The 23076-nt window shown below is 35.3% G+C and overlaps 1 protein-coding gene across 3 annotated transcripts in view; it reads left to right on the top strand.

Annotated features, from left to right (window-relative positions):
* TENM1 (teneurin transmembrane protein 1) overlaps positions 1-23076 on the top strand; it is an 883219-nt gene that overhangs the window by 427491 nt on the left and 432652 nt on the right. For 2 of the 3 annotated variants that reach the window (XM_036271240.1, XM_036271238.1), the window contains exon 6: positions 20611-20763. In XM_036271240.1, the coding sequence (XP_036127133.1) occupies positions 20611-20763 (153 nt within the window). The remainder of the gene's footprint in view (positions 1-20610; positions 20764-23076) is intronic. The other variant, XM_036271239.1, reaches the window with a different exon arrangement.

Raw genomic sequence — 23076 nt, 5'->3', positions numbered from 1 at the left:
GAAGACAGCTTAAGAGAACTATGGGACAACTGGAAACGTAATAATATTCTCATCATAGGAGTCCCCAAAGAAGAAGAACATGAGGAACGGTTAGAAAATATATCTGAAGAAATAGTGACAGAAAACTGCCCTAATTTGGTGAAGGATGAAGGCATTCAAGTTCAAGAAGCACAGAGAGTCCCAAGTAAGAAGAACCCAAACAGGCCCACACTAAGACACATAGTAATTAAAATGCCCAAAATTAAAGACAAAGAGAGAATTCTAAAGGCAGCAAGAGATAAGCAACAGGTTACCTACAAAGGAAGCCCCACTAGGCTATAAGCTGACTTCTCAACCGATACACTACAGGCAGAAGGGAATGGCATGAGGTAATCAAGGTCATGAAAAACAAGGATCTGAATCCAAGACTTCTCTACCCAACAAGACTATCATTCAAAATGGAAGGTCAAATAAAGAGCTTTCCAGACATAAAAAGGCTAAGGGAATACATTAGCACCAAACCAACATTTTGTTAAAAGGATTGCTGTAATTTGCAGAAGAAACAGGAAGAAAAATATAACCACGCTAAACAAAAATAGCAATAAATAAGTACATATCAATAATCACCTTAAATGTAAATAGACTGAATGCTCCCATAAAAGACACAGAGTAGCTGATTAGATAAGAAAGCATGACTCATCTATATGTTGTTTACAAGACACCCACCTCACAACAAAAGACTCACATAGGTTGAAAGTGAAGGGATGGAAAAAAAATCTTCCAAGCAAATGGAAAGGGAAAAAAAAGCTGGGGTAGCAATACTCATATCTGATAAAATACCTTTCAATACAAAATTCGTAACTAGAGACAATGAAGGCCACTACATAATATTAAAAGGATCTATCCAACAGGAAAATGTAACCTTGGTAAACATATATGCACCCAATATAAGAGCACCAAAATATATTAAAAATCTTCTGGAGAACTTCAAAGGAGAAATCAACAGCAATACAATAATAGCAGGGGACATCAACACTGCGCTGACATCACTGGTTAGATCCTCTAGACAAAAAATTAGCAAGAAAACAGAGACACTAAATGAAGCAGTAGACCAAAGGAATTTACTACATATCTACAGAGAATTACACCCCAAAACTAGATAATTCACATTCTTCTCAAGTGCACATGGGACATTGTCAAAGATAGACCACATGTTAGGACACAAACTACGTCTCTACAAGTTCAAGACGATTGAAATCATATCAAGCATCTTCTCAGATCACAATGGCATGAAACTGGAAATCCATTGCAACAAGAACATTCAAAGACATTTGAACATGGAGGCTAAATAGCATGTTCTTAAACAATGAGTGGGTTACGGAGGAGATCTAGGAAGAAATTAAAAACTTCCTGGAAACCAATGAAAATGAACACAACAAAACACAATATCTATGGGAGGCAGCGAAAGCAGTTCTGAGAGGGAAGTTCATAGGCCTACCTAAAGTAACAAGAAAAATCTCTAATAGACTATCTAACCTCACAACTTAAAGACCTAGAAAGCAAATAAAAAGAAAACCCCAGAGCAAATAGAAGGAAGGAAATAGTAAAGATCAGAGCAGAAATAAATGACATGAAGACCAAGAAAACAAAGCAAAGGATCAATGTAACAACGAGCTGGTTCTTTGAAAAGATAAACAAGATTGATGAACCCTTAGCTAGACTCACCGAGAAACAGAGAGAGAGAACCCAAATACACAAAATCAGAAAGAGGAGAAATAATAACTGACACAATAGAAATACAAAGGATTGTTAACAAATATTATGAACAATTATAGGACAACAAATTCGACAATCTGAGCGAAATGGACAAATTTCTAGAAACACATAGGCTGCCAAAACTATACTGGGAAGAGATAAAAAACTTAAACAGACCAATAATAACAGAAGACATTGAAGATATAATCAAGACTCTCCCAGCCATAAAAAGCCCAGGACCAAACAACTTCATGAGGGAATTTTACCGAACATTGAAAGAAGAATTAACACCCATTCTCCTCAAACTATTTCAAACAATTCAAGAATAAAGAAGACTTCCAAACTTGTTTTATGATGTTAGCATAATTCTAATTCCAAAACTAGAAAAAGACACTACAAACAAAGAAAACTACAGGCCAATATCCCTGATGAACATAGTTGCCAAAATCCTGAACAAAAATACTAGCAAATTGAATTCAGCAGTACATCAAAAAACTTATTCACCATGAACAAGTGGGATTCTTCCCAAGGATGCAAGGCTGGCACAATATTTGCAAATCAATAAATGTCATACACCACATAAACAAAATGAATGATAAAAATCATATGATCATATCAATAGATGCTGAAAAAGCATTCAACAAAATCCAGCATCCATTTTTGATAAAAATGCTCAGCAATGTGAGAATAGAGGGATCATATCTTGACATAATAAAGGCCATATATGAAAAACCTACAGATGACATCATACTCAATGGGTAAAAATTAAATGCATTTTCCTTAAGAACAGGAACAAGGCAAGGATGCCCACTTTCACCACTTATTTACCATAGTACTGAAAGTCTTAGCCACAGCAATCACACAGGAAGAAAAAATAAAAGGGATTTAAACGGGAAAGGAGGAAGTGAAACTGTCATTATTCCCAGATGACATGATACTATACGTACAAAACCCCAAAGACACTATTAAAAATTTACTAGACTTAATAAATTAATTTGGCAAAGTAGCAGGATACAAAATTAATGTCAAGAAATTGATGGCATTCTTATACACCAATGATGTACTCACAGAAAGAGAAACTAAAAATAAAATTCCATTTACCATTGAGGCAAAAAAAATTAAGATACCTAGGAATGAACTTAACCAAAGAAATAAAGGACCTATTCACAGTAAACTACAGGTCATTGAAAAAAGAAATAGAGGAAGATATAAAAAAGTGGAAGCACATACCTTGTTCATGGATTGGAAGAATTAACATCATTAAAATGTCTGTATTACCCAAACCAATCTATAGATTCAATGCAATCCCCATCAAAACACCAAAGACATACTTCACAGAACTAGAACAAATACTTCAAAAGTTCATATGGAACCAAATAGACCCCGAATAGCCACAGCAATCTTAAAAAGGAGGGACAAAGTATGTGGGATCACAATATGAGATATTAGGTTATATTACAAAGCTACTGTAATCAAAACAGCCTGGTACTGGCACAAGAACATGCATATAGACCAGTGAAACAGAACAGAGAACCCTTAGGTGAACCCAAGACACTATGCTCAATTAATATTTGACAAAAGAGGCAAGAACATACAGTGGAGGAAAGACAGCCTCTTTAATAAATGGTGTTGGAAAAATTGGACAGCTACAGCAACAAAATGAAACTATACCATTAACTTACACCATACACAAGAATAAACTCAAAATGGATAAAAGACTTAACTGTGAGTCATGAATTCATAAAAATCCTAGAAGAAAATGTAGGCAACACAATTTCAGACATCATATGCAGCAAAATTTTCACTGATACATCACCTAAGGCAATAGAAACAAAGGAGAAAATGAACACATGGGACTACATCAAACTTAAAAGCTTCTGCACAGCAAAAGATACAATCATCAAAATGAAAAGGCAACCCACTGTATGTTAGAGCATCATTGCCAATGATATATGAGATAAGGGATTAATTTGCAAAGTATATAGAGTACTCATAGAACTCAACAAAAAGAAGACAAAGAACCCAATTAAAAAATTGGCAGAGGAGCTAAATAGACACCTCTCCAAACAGAACATACAAATGGCCAAGAGACATATGAAGAAGTGTTCAATATCACTAATCATCAGAGAGATGCAAATTAAAACAATAATTAGGTATCACCTCACACCTGTCATAATGCCCATCATCAACAAATCATCAAACAGCAAGTGTTGGTGAGGGTGTGGAGAAAAGGGGACTCTAGTACACTGCTGGTGGGAATGCAGACTGGCGCAGCCACTATGGAAAACACTATGGTGGGATCTAAAAAGTTTAAAATTGAATTACCATTTGATCCAGTGATCCCACTTCTAGGAATATACCCTAAAAAGCCTGAAACACCAATCAGAAAGAACATATGTGCCCCCACTTTTATAGCAGCAGTATTTACAATGGCTAAGGTCTGGAAACAGCCCAAGTGTCCATCAGTAGATGAATGGATAAAAAAATCAGTGGTTCATATACACAATGGAGTACTATGCAGCTGTAAGAAAGAAAGTTATCTTACTCTTTGAGGCGACATGGAAGGACCTAGAAAGTATTTTCTTCAGCGAAACAAGCCCAGCAGAAAAAGACAAATATCACATGATCTCACTTATTTGTGGAATATAATGAACATAACAGTCTGAGGAACTGGCTAGACCCAGAGACATAGAATTAGACTACAGACTGACACCCCTCAGAAAAGGTAGTGTTGGGGAGAGGGAAGAGATAAACCCCAGAACTTATGTGCATGTATGCATAACCGATGGACACGGACAACAAAGTCGGGTATGTGGTGGGGGGCATGGGGAGGAGGGTGTCTATGAGGAAAAAAAGGAGAAATGTCTGTAACAAAAATAAATTAATTACAAATTTAAAAATAAATAAACATAAAAATAAATAAGAAAACTAAACAATAAAATAGCACTAATATTTAAAACAAATCAAATAAAACTTTCTAAGAATAAGAGACCTGACTGCAAGTAGTAAAGACAAAATCCAGAAGTACCTTGGAAAACTGATTCAGAACAGTCAACTCCACGATATATTCTAGAAAAAATATTATACTTTAATAATAAAGAAAATAATAATGACCTGGGCATTAGAACAGGAGGAGTCATTTATAAAGCAAAGAAAATCAGGTGAAAATCAGGTTGTCTGGTATCAGACATCGTGAAAACAGACAAAGCAAGCTAAGAGTAAAGCAACATTTTCAGATGATTCAAGAAAGGATGGGTCAGCCAAGTAATTTATTCAAACAACTCATCTTTCAGTTATAAAGGGTATAGAAAAACAGTTTTAAATATGCACTAACTCGGGGAGTACTGTACTGCCAAGCTCTGTTAGAATTAGAGTCAGCAAACTTTTTTCTGTCAATGACCAGATAGTAAATACTTTAAGCTTCGCAGGCCATACAGTCTCTCTTACTATTCAACTTATAACCCAAAGCATTCAGAGACTGTATGTAAATGAATAAGTGTTACTATATTCCAATACACTTTTATTTATGGACACTGCAATTTGAATTTTATAAAATTTTCATGTGTCCTGTAATATTGTTATTCTTTTTATTTTTATTTTTGTTCTACTATTTAAAAATGTAAAAACCATTCTTAGCCTGCAAGCTATACAAAGACAGGCAGTAGACCAGATTTGGTCAGGGGTTGTAGTTTCTTGACTCATGATTTAGAGAACAAGCTTCATCCAACTAAGGATGACGAGGGCAACTTTGGCAAAAGGACTGCTAGTGAACATTAGATCTATTTAATGGTAGAATTAATATTAAAACAAAGGTGGGTACAAGGATGGAAAAGTAGTTTGTATTATATGTATTTTGATAAAGTAGTAATAATGCAGGAGGAGGAGAGAAAAAGGAAAAGTAAAGCAAACTCAGTAATTGTCACCTAGAGAGTCAAAGAATATAATTTCAAGCTGACAAATGAAATAGTAGATTTAGCAAAGAGAAGGGGAACTAAAGGGATTATAAAAGGTAATATCTAAAAGTGAATCAAGAGAACAAAAATACAAGCCTTCTTAAATACCAAAATAAATTTTTTAAGAAGGAAACCAACTACATAAAAATACAACAAATCAACATAATACTATAACTATAACACAAATAACATGATAGAGTTGAGACCATACATATCCTTCATGTCAATAAGTGTAAATGAATTTAGCTCACCTACTAAAAGGATAAGTTTCTTACCTTGGCTGGGTGGCTCCATTGGTTAGAACATCATCCTGTACACCAAAAGGTTGCAGATTCAATTTCTGGTCAGGACACATACCTAGGTTGAAGGGTTTGACCTGGTCGGGATGTGCAAGGGAGATGACCAATCGATGTTTGCCTCTTCTCTCTCTCTCTCTCTCTCTCCCCCCACCTTTCTCTTTTTCTAAAAATCAATAAAAACATAACCTCAGGTGAGGATTTAAAAAAAAGAAAGGAGCCCTAGCTGGTTTGTCTCAGCGATTAGAACGTTCGCCTGCGGACCAGAGAGTCCCGGATTCAGTTCCCGCTAAGGGCACGTACCTCAGTTGTAGTTTGTCCCCGGCCCTGGTCAGGGTCATGTGGATGGCAACCACTCTCTCACATCGATGTTTCTCTCTCTCTCTTCCTCCCTCTCTTCCTCCAGCTCTATCTGAAGATAAATGCAAAATTTCCTTGGGTGAGGATTAAAAAAAAAAGAAAAGCTTCTCAAAATAGCATCCCAAAGCAAAACCTTATCCTATGCTGTTTAGAATAGACGTTCTTGAAACAAAAGAAGTAAGGAATGGGTAAAAATTAAAAGATAAGCAAAGGGTGCACCAGGTAAATGGAAATAGTACAAAAGCAAGACTATCATCTTTATATCAGGCAAACTAGAACTCAGGCCAAAAACCATTAAACACAACAAAAAAGATACTCTAGGAAAAACAAAACTCCCAACGAATGTCTCTCTTTGTAAAGCAGAAACTACAAGAGATGCAAGGAGAAATCAACAAAAACAACTAGTAATTCCTAGAAGTGGGATCACTGGGTCAAATGGCAGTTCAATTGTTAATTTTTTGAGGTAACACCATAGTGTTTTCCACAGTGACTGGACCAGTCTGCAGTCCCACCAACAGTGTACTAGAGCCCCTTTTCTCCACACCCTCGCCAACACTTGTTTGATGATTTGTTGATGGTGGCCATTCTGACAGGTGTGAGGTGATAACTGATAGTTGTTTTAATTTGCATTTCTCTGATGATTAGTGATATTGAGCATTTCTTCATATGTCTCTTGGCCCTATAAAATGTGAAACAACAATCAGAAAGAATATATGTACCCCTGTGTTCATAGCAACACTATTTACAATAGCTGAGATCTGGAAACATCGCAGTTGTCCATCAGTAGATGAGTGGATTAAAAAGCTGTGGTACATGTACACAATGGAAAACTATACAGCTGTAAGAAAGAAAGATCTCTTATCTTTTGAGATGGCATGGAAGGACCTGGGAGTATTATGCTAAGCAAAACAAGCCAAGCAGAGAAAAATAAATATCACATGATCTCACTTATTTGTGGAATATAATAAGCTAAACAACTGGTGAACAAAATTGACCCAGAGACATAGAGGTGGAGTAAAGACTGACAAGCCTCAGAGGAAGGGGGGTTTGTGGGGGAAAAGATAAACCACAAAACTTACATGCATGTATGCATGACCTATGAACATAGACAACAAAGCTGGGGATGGGGTAGGGGGGAAGGAAGGAGGGTATCAATGGGAGGGGAATGAGAAAAATCTGTAATAAAAACAAATTAATAAAAAAAACAAACTAGTAATAGAAAATTTTAACCCACCACTCTCACTTCAAGAAAGGTCACAAGGACATTTAATATATAGAAGACCTAAAAAACAGAATCAGTAAGATACAAGCATACCTCATTTTATTGCACTTTGCTTTAGTATGCTTCTTAGATCTTGTGTTTTTTACAAATTGAAGGTAAGAGCCTCCATCAGCAAAAAGATGACAGCTCACTAAAGGCTCAAATAATGGTTAAGACTTTTTAGCAATAAAGTATTTTTGATTATGGTATGTACATGTTTTTTTCAGACATAATGTTATTGTACACTTAGTGTACTACAGTATGGTATGAACATAACTTTTATGTGCACTGGGAAACCAAAAGAAAATATGTGAATTGCTTTATTGAGATACTGGCTTATGGTGGTCTGGGACTAAAACCCAATATATCTCCAAGGTGTACCTGTATGTTTTATGGCTATATATGAAACTCAACACCCTGATGAAAGGGAATATACCTTATTCTCAAGTGCTCACAGAACATTCTCAAAATTTTATCATATATTAGGTCACAACAGTAACCTCAATGACTTTTATAAAGTAGAAATAACACAAACATTATTCTCAGATCAGAGTGAAGTGAATCTAGAAACTATAAGAAAAAATGTAAAACAGAAAAGCCCTTTCACCTGGAAATTTTAAAATCTTGTCTTGGGTGAAAGAGGAAATAAACCCAAAATGATAAAACTTTCTAAGATTAAATGATAATGAACATACCACATGTCAAAATTTATGGAATAGAATTAAACCATGTATAAGAGAAAAATTCATATAAATAAAAATAAAAATGAAAATAAAGCTTAAACAATAAACTAGAGTATATACTCAAGTTAACAAAACACATAATAAAATCTCAGTTTTCTTCTATGTGTATATATCCTTGCTCTGTCCCCTGAAAGTACTGAAAAATGACATCTCAATAGTAATGAGCATATTTTATACCCAAACTTTGTTTTTTAAATACATTTTCTACTGAAGGCTCTTTGGAGAAATGGCTTTTTCTAGGTTTGTGGTACAAAAAGTAAGTACAAGGTAAGCCTGGACTATCTTTTGCTAAAAAGCGAGGAAGTGTTCACACATGTTCAAATGACACAGAAACCAATTTAAAGAGGCTTGACTGGCCAAATTTGAGCATCAGAAAAGAAAAATGATGGTAATGGATTATACATTGAATAACAACAAAAGATTCTGTGAGTATATTATAATACTGTACTAAAAAAAGTAAGCACTTAATTTGTAGAAATAGACACAAATTGTAATTTAATTCATGTAGGTCTCTTTATCAATAGTCATAGTATCTCTCAAATTAGTTGTTATTGTTTCTAATTTATATATGAGACAAATGGCACTCAGAGAGGTTAAGCAGATTGTCCCAAATTGCAGAGGGAGTTAGTGGAAGAGCCATTAGTCCTCAGGTCTATCTTACTTTTCAAAAAGAGTCTGTGTCTTCACTTATTACACTATACAGCCTCTAAAAATAAGCCCATGTTATAAATTCACTTTTTTCTTTTTCTTTTATTAAATATTTTAAAAATATATTATTTAATGATTTTTATTTTTAGAGAGAGCGAGAGGAAAGGACAGATAAATAGGAACATAGATGTGAAAGAGATACGTCCATTGACTGCCCCCCCACACACACACTTGGGATTGAGCCCTCAACCCGGGCATGTGCCCTGACCCAGAATTGAACCAGGGCCTCTCAGTCCATGGGACAAGGCTCAATTCACTGAGCCACTCCGGCAGGGCTTATTAAAGATTTTTAATGTTGACATTAATCCAGGCGTCCCCCTTTTTTCCACCCCTAAACTATTGTCCATGTCCATTGGATAAACACAGTTTTATAACCTGCTTTGTGAACATTTTTATTATTTAATATTTTTTCTACATTATTTGTAATGGCAGCATCATCTTCTGGCATATAGATATAGGCATTGACTTAATCTCTATTTACTGGATATTGAAGTTCTTTACAATATCCTACTGTTATATACAACATCATGTTGAACACCATTGGTTTTAAATCTATTCAGATTCCTTTCTTAGTATAATTTCTAAACATGGAATTGCTGCATCAAAATTTAAGAACATTTCCAATGCTTTGGATATGTATTACCAAATTGTCCAAATATTGTGTAACAATTTACATTCTTACCAGCAATATGTGATAGTGCTCATTTCTCTGAACCATTGAAAACTTTCGATATCATCATTTATTTTTTAAAAGCCATTTTGATTGGAAAATTATATTTCAGGGTTTTAGCTTACATTTTTAGATTACCATTATGGTTGAGCATTTTAAAATATCACTGCTAATTTACATTTATCCTTTTGCGAATTGCTTATTGGTGTATTGTGTCCATGTTTCTACTAGAGGGTTCAGCTGAATTTATTGATTTGTAAGAATTTTTGTGTATTAAAGATTTTAACATAAACTGCATATTTTAACACTGAATAAAATAATCAAAATTACCATTTTAAATCACAGGGGAAAAATAAAAACTGAGAGGCTGCCATATTCTTTTCCCATGTCTCCTAATTTCCTGGCAAGACATTTTACAAAATATTAAGAAAATGTTAGACCGATTATCAGTAATTACATAAAGTTCAGTAATCTTCCCACCGAAATCTTGCTTTTCTCTAAAGCAAAGCTTGAATCTATTTCAAAAGTAGAAAACAAGGCCTTGAACAACAAAGTGATCAATGTTAACAGAACAATCAGTCTGCGGACAAGGATCAGAGTCTTCCTCTGTGCAAGAGCAACTGGTTTACATTAAAATTTAACCTATAGCCCTGGTCGGTTTGGCTCAGCGGTTGGAGTGTTGGCTCTTGGACCAGAGAGTCCCAGGTTTGATTCCCACTAAGGGCACGTACCTTGGTTGCAGTTTGTCCCCGGCCCTGGCTGGGGTCATGTGGGTGGCAACCACTTGATGTGTCTCTCTCTCTTTCTCCCTCTCTCCCTCCCACTCTACCTGAAGATGAATATAAAAATGTCCTTAGGTGAGGATAAAAGAAAATTAACCTATAACATTGGCCTCATTAACCCAATATTCCAGTCAAATCTCCTCAGTACTAAATGTCAATGAATAGAAGAAATAGACCACACCCTTTGTGCATCCTGAATAAGAGAGAAGCTATTTTCTGTGTTTCCCAGGGCAAAGCACTTCCTCTCTCTAACTTTTAGTTTCCCCTTCTGCAAAATGAGGAGATTGAGCCAAATGGTTGGTTTATGATCTTTTCATTTTCTAAAATAAGCTCTTAATTTAAGAACACTTTAGATTTCAAAAAACTTGCAGATAGTACAGAGAATTACCCATATCTCATTTAGTTTCTCCTATTATCAACATTCTATATCATCATGGTACATTTGTCACAACTAAGAAACCAACATTGATAATTACTATTAACTGAACTTGACACTTGATTCAGATTTTACCAGTTTTTCCCAATGTCCTTTTCCTATTCCAAGATCCCATCCAGGATAGGATATTACATTGTGTCATGTCCCCCTAACATCTTCTAGTCTGTGACAGTTTTCTAGATGACCTTGACTATTTTGAATAGCACTGGTCAGTTTTATTTTGTTTTGTTTTTTTGCAGGATATCCCTCAACTTGAGCTTTGCCAAAGTTGTTCTCATGTTTAGACTGGGGTTATGGGTTTGGAGAAGGAAGACCACAGAGGTGCCATTATTATCACATCATATCAAGGATACATGCTATCACTGGTGATGTTGACCTTGATCACTCAGCTGAGGTAGTATTTGCCAAGTTTCTCCACTGTAAAGTTACTCCCTCCCTCTTTTCCAAAGTATAGTCTACCAATCTGTGGTCTTTTGAGCTCTAACATACCATGATTTTATTATGTTACAGACAGATTTTATTACCTGCACAGGTCATTGAATCCATCACCCAGGAATACATACTCGTGGTGTGTAACTTAGCAAAAAATTTTCTTGGGACCATTTGCATATTATATGGCTATGTGAGAACTCTGCTATGTCTCATAAAATGGAGCTCTAACCACTTTCTGCAAACCTTTCTAGAAAGTGCACTCTACTAAGATATAATGGCAACCTCATATCTTATCTTGAGATTTAAAAACCCTCAAATCTTAGGGAAGATCTAACTTCGGTAAAACTTTTACTAAAAGAACCCAAAATCTAGAACTTCCAAACCTTAGTGATCGTGATGATGGAGAAAAGAAAATGAGCAGCTTTGAGAGGAGAGAGGGGAATGGGTGAGAAAGGTGAAGAGATTGAGAAGTACTGATTGGTAGTTACAGAAACGTCATGTGGATGTAAAGTACAGTATAGGAAATGTAGTCAATCATATTGTAATGACTTGGATGGTGTCAGTTTGATACTAAAAATATCAGCGGGAATACTTTACAAAGTATATGATTTCCTAACCAATAGCTGGACACCTGAACCTAATACAAAATAATATTGGATATAAATTGTAATTGAAAAAAATTTAACTAAAAAATAAAGAAAATGAGTGGCTTTGGGGGATGTTACTGGGGGTAAGGAGAGAAATGAATGTCTAATCTAAATTAAGTCAAGGATTTGGAATTAGGACATTAAGTGAGCCTTTTTTGTTATTTTCTGTTTTATTGTGCTATACAGATGTGTGAAGTGGCAGCTACAGTTATCACAGAGACTTGAGTCCCTCTACATTGCTCTCTCCAGGAAAACATAACTACACAAACCCCTTCTAGAGCAGGAAAACAGAGGATGTAATGGGCACATGACTTTTCAACTTTCTCCACTTACAAGATCGTTTTGCAAAAGCTAGCTTAAGGAGAGAATTGACCAGGCTTAATATCGTATGACAGCTGCCTCCCTTTAGATGGAGTGTAAGCTCCAGGAGGGCAAGGGTTTTTATAATCAAGTAGTTACACTTACATCCTCAGCGCTTAGGACTGTGTGTAGTACATAATAGCCAACAAATAATTATTACATGTAAGGAGCAGAAGGTTTGAGGATCCTGATTATGGATCAAGCCCAAACATTGTTGACTCTTCCAGAAGAATACTGTCATGATGCCACCTCAGAGAACCCAGAAAAAACTGGGTCATATAATGTCCACTATATTGTTTGTATCTCTCCATTTGATCAAATTTTATTAGTCAACCAAGAAGGCTAAGTAGTCCAGCCAGTGTGGCTCAGTGGTTGAGCATCGACCCTTACACCAAGAGGTTGCCAGTTCGATTCCCAGTCAGGACACATATCCAGGTTGTGGACCCGATCCCCAGTGGGGGACATGCAGGAGGCAGCCAATCGATGATCTCTCTCATTGATGTTTCTATCTCTCTCTCCCTCTTCCTTCTTCTTTCTCTAAAATCAATAAAAAAAATTTTAAAAAAAGAAAGCTTAATATATACTCAGCCATAGTTTTCTATCACTCATTTGTTTTCCACCTTCTCTAATATATTTTCTGACTCCCCAAAGTCATATAAGCCCCACTCTTCTATGTTAACTGTGAATAATCAGGGTTTTTAAATTTTAAAATCTAAAAGTGTGCAGAAGAATATATATTTAGTTATGGCTAAGACAACATCAAAAAGTGTGTTTCAGAGTATCAGCTACCAGGGGTCAAGGACGTAAATCAATGCATACACCTCCACTTAAAAATTGTAAATACATAGAGGGCACATGGGTAATGGGTAAGAGGAGGAGAGAGCTTCTTCGTAGATCTATTTCGCAGTCTCCATAGTCAACAGTGTTATTTGAAGCTTTTAAAAAGTATCTGAATATTATAAACACTTCAACCAGAAAAAAAGGTATGAGACTATTTAGGAATCTAAGAGACTTCCATCATCAAGAATGATAGAGTGATAGGTAGTGATTTGGATCATAACAAAAGGGAGACTTCAGTAAGCAGAAACAAAGTAAAATGGAAAAGAAAAAGAAAATTTTAAACAATAATCAAAAGTGCTGATTCCTGGCTAAATTGATATTTCTGCTGTATTCATTATGTTGGTTTTTTGGGGGAAAAATTTATCCTATTACTGTACTGCTTATTCCTCATGACTTCACAAAGCAAATAATAATACAAAAGTAAGTAAGATTTGAGTTATGGAGAGCACTTATTGGTGCTGTGTCTTGAGATAAAAACACTAAATAATTGTGTCAGTCTGATAAAGAATACACAGATGGGCCTGTTAAGCAACCGAAAATGAAGATTATATATTAAACCTGCACTAAAGTACCTAAATAGATGTGGTATTTATAAATATTGCTGCAGCCTTAGAATATAAAATATATAGTAAATGAAGGTTTTAACATAATATAATATAGAACTGGGATATTAAAATGATTTATTACCCTAATAGAATCTTTCATAGCCTTGGATAAAACTAGGACTGTACTAAGGCCAAAAATTTTTTTTAAAAAACTATGCTGCAATAGAGAAGAATTCATTTCATTTAGAAGAGGAAATACAGAGTTTCAAACATGTGGTGGGACAAAAAAGGTGTCCTCATTGCCTCTGTTGTGCTGTCTTAGTCTTTAATTTTACTCTTTCACTGTGGCAGACTTGAAAAATATGTTATATAAAACTTTTAAAGATAAAATGCTCCCCCTTTTTTTTGCTTATTTAAAAAAAATAGTGAAGTTTGTTTTTTTCAAAAGAAATTTTACCCATACCCAACACAACAGCTTTTCAAGCTTTTAAAAATGCTTGAAAGAGATCTCAAAGCCATATTGACTCTATTCACATTGCTTTGAAAAGGATCATTTATTATTTTTTTTTATTTTCTTGCCTTAGTTGTTGTATCTATGTTGGAGAGCATAATTGCCAACAATACATTAGATAAGGGGTTAATTTCCAAAACATATAGAGTACTCATACAATTCAACAAAAGGAAGACAAAGAACCCAATTAAAAAATGGCAGAGGACCTAAATAGACACCTCTCCAAAAAGGACATACAAATGGCAAGAAACATATGAAAAAATGCTCAACATCACTAATCATCACAGAGATGTAAATTGAAATGACTATTAAGTATCACCTCACACCTGTCAGAATGGCCGCCATCAATAAATCATCAAACAACAAGTGTTGGCAAGGGTGTGGAGAATAGGGGACTCTAGTACACTGATGGGGAGAATACAGACTGGTGCAGCCACTATAGAAAACAATATGATGTTTCCTCAAAAAACTAAAAATTAATCTGCCATTTGACCCAGTGATTCACATTTCTAAGAATATATCCTAAGAAGCCTGACACACCAATCAGAAAGAATATATGTGCCCCTATGTTCATAGCAGCACTGTATTCATTTGCTAAGATCTGGAAACAACCCAAGTGTCCATCAGTAAATGAGTGGATAAAAAAACTGTGGTATATATACACAATGGAATACTATGCAGCTGTAAGAGAGATCTCTTATCTTTTGAGATGAGATGGAAGGAACTGGAGAGCATTATGCTAAGTGAAAAAAGCAATCAGAGAAAGATAAATGCCATATGATCTCACTTATTTGCAGAATATAATGGATAAAATAGACTAATGACAAAAAAAGACTCAGAGACATAGAAGTAGGGTACAGACTGACAAACCTCAGAAGAGGGTGATGGAGGAGAGTGTCAATTGGGGAAAAGGAGAAACATCTGTAACAAAAATAAATTAATGAAAATAAATAAGTAATTAATAACTAAATAAAAAGAAAAGGATTGTTTAAGTATGTTTAATGTATGCTCATGATGTAGTGCAAGTATAGATAATATTTTAGTAGAAAATGTATATGTATAACCCTAGGGAAAAAAAAGAAAACTTGAATGAAACTGGTGAGGCAAAAGTGAGATACCATAAATGAACATGCATTACTTCCTTTATTTAGTTCTTGAAAAGTGCTTCTCTGAAAAGCAATGGTTTTCAATTCTGTATGTAATATGGTTATTACCAAGATAAAACCAAGACCAGAAGCTGATTTATCTAAAGGCTATATAGTTCACTCATATACCAGTTTGATGTTTAATGTAATGAGAATGGTATTTATTTTAGGATGGAAAGATAACCTGGTTTCTATCATTTTATCAGTCACTGTATTGAGTTCAAGTAGCATTAATTTTTATAATTAAATATATTTTTTATTGTTGACAGTATTACAGGTGTCCCCATTTTTCAAGTAGCATTTATTGTTGCAGTGATGTTTCTTATTGCAAAAGCATCTAGCTTCACACGATGTCCACCAAAGTATGAGTCTGGTGAGATTGCTTCCCTTAGGAGTTAACTCAAAAGACTGAAGTCATCAGGGGTCACCATCTGGGTAACATACTTGGTATATTTTTCAGAAAGGGAACTGTCCAACATACAAATAGATCTGTAGCTTTGACAAGCTTTGGAAGTAAAATACAATAGTAGTAGAGTTTCTTAGCCTGAGGGAATATGAAGCAAGATATATAAGGGTACTGGTGGGGGGGGGGCAAAATTGTGAAAAAAAGAAAAAACAAATTGTCGTGATAAAATATTGCATGCTTTTGTTTCAGCGTGATTTGAAACATATGACATCCATAATGGGCATGACTTTATTTGTGAGACAGAGTTCACATTTTCTGAATAGGCTTATTTATTGGAATTAGGCAATAACACCAAAAAATGTTCACAACAAATCAATATAGCATCCTTGGCTGAATATGTTTGCATTTTGAAATGCAAGATGGATTCCTTGAAAACAAAGCTGTATTTTGCCTTAAGAGTAACAACGTCTTACATTCTAACAGAGAATACAGAGAAATGACAGCTGAGAGACATGGAGGTGCAGCCTATAGAAATGTGCAAGTTAAGAACTTGTGCTCCTGGAGTCAGGCTGCCTTGAGAGTCCAGGTATTTGATTAAGTTTGACAATTGGGGACAGCAAGATAATCCATTTGTTACCTTAACTTTGTAATACATTTATAATTTCAAAGCATAGCTATTTTTACTTGGATAAAACAGAAAGAATAATAATTGTAAAATGTACAGGGCTCAGCTTGGGACTACCATTCTTAATCAGCTGAAATGACATTACTTCTGGAATATCTAAATAGGCATATGCATTCTGTCCAGCCATTGAATTTCAGTAAAGTACTCTCTGAGAGATCTGGGTAGTGTCCATCTCTACTCATTGAGGATCTATATTTTTATGTTTGTCTTTAGGAAAAAAAACTTTGACTTTGCTTGAGGTCAGGAGCATATGTATTAGATCTACTATTACCAGCAATCCTTATTTTTAGGTATATGTTTTGGTATTTGTGATTTTAGTTTTGTTGCTTTCTTTCTACTCGTAATTTGTTGGTGGCCAGTTTGTGAAGTCAGAACACAGAGACAACAGGATTATTGGCTCAGTCCTTCTATTTATTTCAAGGTGATTCTCAGCCATGCATTTTCTTTCTCATTTTTGAGTGCCCCCAGGAAATAAGCTTAACTTAAATAAAGTATATAAAATAGCCCCCTTGATCTTCAACATTAGAACAACTAAGCCTTTTGTTCCTCATGGCTCTTCTAATTCACAAAAGTAACTGAATTGAAGGAATCAAACACATTCTCAATAGTGTTTAATATCCATCATATTCAAAGTATTTCTGGGGCAGAATAGACCACATTTTCTATAAATCTGATAAACAGCTTTAAATGGAACAAGTATGTTAAATCAACTATATTTTGAGTCCTTTGGCAAGATAATCTGAGAGATGTCACTAATATATCTTTATTAGCATGGAAAATGTACCTTACTTAGAACCACTATTATCTGAGTTTCAGTTGTTTCTAATAATTGAAATAGAAATTCATTAGGCAGCACTGACTTTAATCCAAAGAAATTTAAATAAACCAATTAAATGCTTAAAATTTTAAACAATACATTAGAAGGTAGGTGTTAGAAATATCTTTAGCTTCAACTAAAAGTGAGTAAAAGATTCTTAAACAGGCTATCTGGCTGGTTTTCCTGTCTGAGTTGTTAATTCATATACTATATATGACTGTTAGACATACAAATTAGCCCCTTTCATTCTGCCTAAGCACATAAAGAAAAATATGAAATGGCTTATGAACAGATGCACTTTTTTTCCCTATTGATTGATGTTGAAAATTGCAATGAGAAAACTAATAAAAGGATTTCATCAACTTCTATCCTAAGCACTGTTTTCTCCTAACATTTTCTTCCCTCAGTTACTTCATTCACTCTGGCAACTTCAATTGTTGTCTCTGTGCATATATGATTCTGCAGTCTTGTTCTAGCTTTAATATTTCTCCAGAACTTCAGACCTCCAAGCCTATGTTTACCACGATTATGTGGATAACCCATCGATCCCTGGAACCCAGCATCTCCAAAGATGAATTCATTGTATTCTTCCCATCACCCCATGCTGCCCAAAACCAACTAATTATCAGTTAACAAACATATGTCCAGCACCAACAATTTGCAGCTAGTGCTGGACTAAGTGTGGAATTCCCTAACTATCAATGGTTCCACAATGCTTTCAGTTAGTCTCAAAACCTTAACCATTTTGGATTTCTCTCTTTCCCTCACTTCTTCCTGTGCTCACTCTCACAGAACTATATGTAAGCATGAGCATGTAGGCGCGCGCACACACACACACACACACACACAAGTGGGCATGCACACAGATGCAGAGCTTGTTGCCAAATACTGAGATAACATTCATGCAATTTCTCCTTATGGAATCACCTTCTTTGCATTCACACTGCCATTGCTCTACTTGAGACATTCATTTCTCACCTAGATTATTGTAATATCTTTGCAATACGTGTTGTTGTCAAATCTTTAGGCCTCCTATTCATCCTTCTCCCCACTACTATGGGATTTATCTTTCTATGAAGGGTGCTCTGATGATATAATTTATTTCCCTAGAAACCATCAGTGCTCCCCATTGTTATAAAGTTAATCTACCTAAAGTAAACTGATTATACCACTATTCTGTTCAGAAAATAGCAATGCCTGCTTGTTTCCTAGTAAATAGAATCCAAATATCTAAGTGTGGCATTCAGTGTCCTCCATAATGTAGCCCTAATCTACTCTTCCAGCATTAACTTCCACTACCATCTACACATAGCTAAACTCAGACCCAGTCTCAGCAATTTCCTTTGCCTCAAAGACATCTGGTGCTTTACAAAGTCATTTTTTGCACAACCTGCCCCCTTGTCTCACCTATTACCATTACCTGTTAAAACCCTACACATCATTCAAGGTCCATCATTATATCATCCCTGATCAGCCCAGCCAATTTTAATCTATTGTTCCTTTTATCCATTTCTTTTAACAACAAAAATTTATTTTTCCCCATATGGCAAACATCACACATATTCATTGGAAAAAAACAGACAATACAGAAATCATAAAAAAAATAAAATAAAACCCCTCCATGCTGTTATTGTGTTGCCGTATATTCTCCCAGCCCTTTTTTTCAGTCCTCAACACATTTACACACACACACACACACACACACACACACACACACACTAGATCATACTATTCATACTGTTTAGTACCCTGATGGTTTTCATTTGATGCATTAGAAATATTTACCATGCCATTACCTAGTCTTCTTAAATGTGATTTGCTATCCATATAATCTTGTATTACTTATAATATCACCAGTTATTTAATTAATTTCTTTTTGATGAATATTTAAATTGATCATAACTTGGTACTTGATTTTAAATATTACAATTAATAGCTTTGTAATTTGACATGCATTCATAGTTAATTCATATAAATTGAATTGTTGGCTAGAAGGGTAAACCAAGATTTTAGGATATATTTTTTTTTTAAATGGTGCCACATTGCCCTCCTAAAAGGTGATTTTTTAAAAACACTCTCATCAAGAGTGTATGAGAGTACTCATTTTCCTACATGGTGATCAACACTGAGTATTGTTTAATCCTCTGATAACAATTTGAACTTGTATCATGCCAATTATTTTGCATTATATTATAGCTCTTTTATACTTGTATTACTTCCAACTCCTATTCTAATATGCATCTAGATTTTAACATCTGCAGCAGCTATCGTAGGATCTTATGTATTCTAGGCACTCAGGAAATATTTGCTGAACTGAATTAAATCAGAAGCATAGTGGAGGTCTCCTACATTCTCAGAATAGCCTGTTTACCATTACTCTGTAGTTATGATATGCCAACTAAAGGTATGCCACTAAGGGAAATGTAAAAGAAAGGAGTTGCAGCACTGAGGAGCAGAGTCCAATTCTATTGTAGTTGTTTAAGTCATACTCCAGCTTCCAATCTTCAAAATTTTAATAACAGCTACTTAGAAAGGTGGCTACAGGTATGATGTAGATATATAATTCAAGTTGCTTGGCCTAATTATAAAAAATTTATCAAGCCCGGCCAGTGTGGCTCAGTGGGTTGAGCATCGCCCCATGGACTGAGAGGTCTCAGTAAGATTCCTGGTCAGGGCATATGACTAGGTTGTGGGCTCGATCCCCAGTGGGGGGTGTGCAGGAGGCGGCCAATCAATGTTTCCCTCTCACATTGATGTTTCTATCTCTCTCTCCCTTCCTCTCTCTCTAAGAAAATCAATAAACACACACATATATATATATATATATATATATATATATATATATCATTTTTTTTTAAAGATCCTTGGCCAGTGTGGCTCAGCAGTTACAGCGTCTGGCCATGGACCAAAGAGTCGTGGGTTGGATTCTGGTCAAGGGCAAGAACTTCGGTTGCATTTCAGTCCCTGACCCTGGTCGGGGTTCTGTGGGAGGCAACCAATCGATGTGTCTCTTTCTCTCTCTTTCTTTCCCCCTAACTCTATCTGAAGGCAAATGGAAAAAATATATATATCCTCGATTGAGGATTTAAAAAAGAGAAAGAAAGAAAGAAAGAAAGAAAGAAAGAAAGAAAGAAAGAAAGAAAGAAAGAAAGAAAGAAAGAAAGAAAGAAAGAAAGAAAGAAAGAAAACTGATCAAGACATTTTAGGTGCAAAGGAACCGCTGGTTTACAGACCTCAGGGAGTCTGGAATAAGTTCATGTATGGCTTGTTTTCTTGCAGCAGTACATTTGTTCGGCCTGACTTGGCAGTTGCAACCATTTGAAGGACAGCTCTATGAAAATGGAGTTAGCAAAGGGAACAGAGGGACCGAATCCATGGATACTACTTACTCTCCAATTGGAGGAAAAGTTTCCGATAAATCAGAGAAAAAAGGTACAGTGATCAAAGTGATGAATTAATTAATGATTACTTTTCTTCTAATTTGGTCATTAGAAACAAATCTGGAATGGGTTAACTTCACATTAAATTTCTTGATCACTTGAAAGAAGTATTCTACATGGACAGAATAAATACATGTAAATGTCTTCTGAAAGCAAATTTTTCTTTCTCTAGTTCTTGTGTATAAACCAATTAAACTTTTCAAATACCTTGGCAATTTTGAAAATAAATAAATATTTACTGGATGGAGATTTCGATACAATGGAAATTGCATTTCACATAAAACTACCCTGAAGCAACATGGGGTTTTGATTAAGTTCCCGGTGTCCAAGCCCAACATTTACATATAACATTTTAAGAAGGGTATGTGGAATTTTTTTCTGTTTACAATAAGAAAAGCCTTTTATGCTTAATATAAGGGTAAATGTTTATGTCAAAATGTGGGAACATTAATTTTTTCTAGTTAGGGAACATGAATTCTTCCTGGTGGAAAAAAGAAAAAGTACTTTGTGTACTGAATTGTTAAATTTGAACAACATAAGCTTGAACTGCCTGACTTATGTACAATAAATGCCACAGTACCAGAGCTCCCAACTTCTTATTCACATTGAATGATCTTAGTCGTAATATATAAACATTAAAAATAGTTGGAAGTTTGTATTATAATTTTTTTTGAAATCGAATTTAGTAGAGAGGGACTCGAGCCATGTTCAATTCAAAAAGCAGAAATTGGCCCTGGCCAGTATGGCCCAGCCCTTAGAGCATAGGCCTGTGGACCAAAGAGTCACGGGTTCAATTCTGGTCAAGAGCACGTAACTTGTTTGCGGTTTGGTCCTTGGCCCTGGTGGGGGTCATGAGGGAGGCAACCAGTTGATGGGTCTCTTTTAAATAAGTGTTTCTCTCTCTCTCTCTCTCTCTCTCCTCTCTCTCTCTCTCTCTCTCTCTCTCTCTCCTGCTCTGTCTGAAAGTAAATGGAAAAGTATCCTCAGGTGAGGACTGAAAAAAAAAAGCAGAAATTGAAAACAAAATGTATAGCTAGCACTACTCTAAATATTTTTAGAGATCATATATAAACATATGTGTCAATGAATGATCCAAACCTACCCTCAAAAAGCTTACAATTATATAGGGGTTGTAAGAAAGTTTTATTTTGGTTTACTAGTTGCAAATAAGATATTGTTTTGTAGTTGTTTGGGTTACTACTCATTACTTGTGTTTTTCGTTTCTTTGGGGAGGTCATTTGTGGGTTCTCTCTTTTGTTTTTATTTGCTTTGGAAAAAATAACTTTGCTTTGGTCTATGCCTCAGTTAAAATTAATAGTAAGTTTCAGAAAAACATAATGGTTTGTTGTAGTTTTCAATTCAAAATACAGTTTGCTTTATTTAGAAATATTGTTTCTAGCTTGAACTGACCTTTCCTAGCAATTTTACTGTTGCTGCTGAGAGGGGCTGAGGGTAGTAATAAGGGTCACATATGGCAGAGGAAAAGGTCTGAATACACTCAGTATTGGACTTTTTCTCCCTTTTCTCCTACTATTCGATTCCTTCATATCTGCAAGTACGAGAACCACCACTTGGTATTATATGCCTAGGGGTTTCTTGCCATCCACACTGAAAATCATGAATTTTCTGTTTGAGGAAAATTAAACATGCAAGACAGCAGAAGGCCATCACATAATTCTGAAGGGGGTTCAGAACAGGCCTCCCAAAGATGTGCCACTTGGCCATGTAAATTGTTTTGAGCTGAAGGCAGTGGAGACCCTGCAGCCTCAAGAGAAACATTTAAACCTCTCCCTGGAGATTTTAAATTTGGAGCCTTGCTCATAATAAGAGTTATCACCAGAAATAACTTTTTATGACCTATCCATGGGGCAGGGCAAACTTCTAATTACTGAACATCTGCTCTCCTTGTCATCCTGAAAATTACCCTCCTTTCCTCTGAAGCTTCAGGTCATCTTACCTCTCCCTTAGCTCAGAATGTCATATACCTTGTTTTTCCTTCTATCTCTAAACCTCTCATGTAGGTGGAGTTCCCATATATACGGAATTAATGACATTTTGTTATTTTCTCTTGTTAATCTGTCTCATGTAGACTTAATTATTGGACTAGCCAAAATAACCTAGAAAGGTTAAGAAAAAATTCTTCCTCCCCCAGCAGTTGTAATCAGAGCATATTCATTTCTGTATTTTAATTCAGATCTCTATAATTATTATCTGTAAAGTAGCTTGATGATGATGACTTACATTTATTAATCAGTTACCACATGGCAAGAATTGTTCCAGACACTTAATATGTATTATATTATGA

Source organism: Molossus molossus, unplaced genomic scaffold (genome assembly GCF_014108415.1).
Source record: "Molossus molossus isolate mMolMol1 unplaced genomic scaffold, mMolMol1.p scaffold_m16_p_2, whole genome shotgun sequence".
Lineage (NCBI taxonomy): Eukaryota > Metazoa > Chordata > Mammalia > Chiroptera > Molossidae > Molossus > Molossus molossus.
Note: the sequence above shows the minus strand (reverse complement) of the source record. Positions and strands in the feature narration are given on the sequence as shown.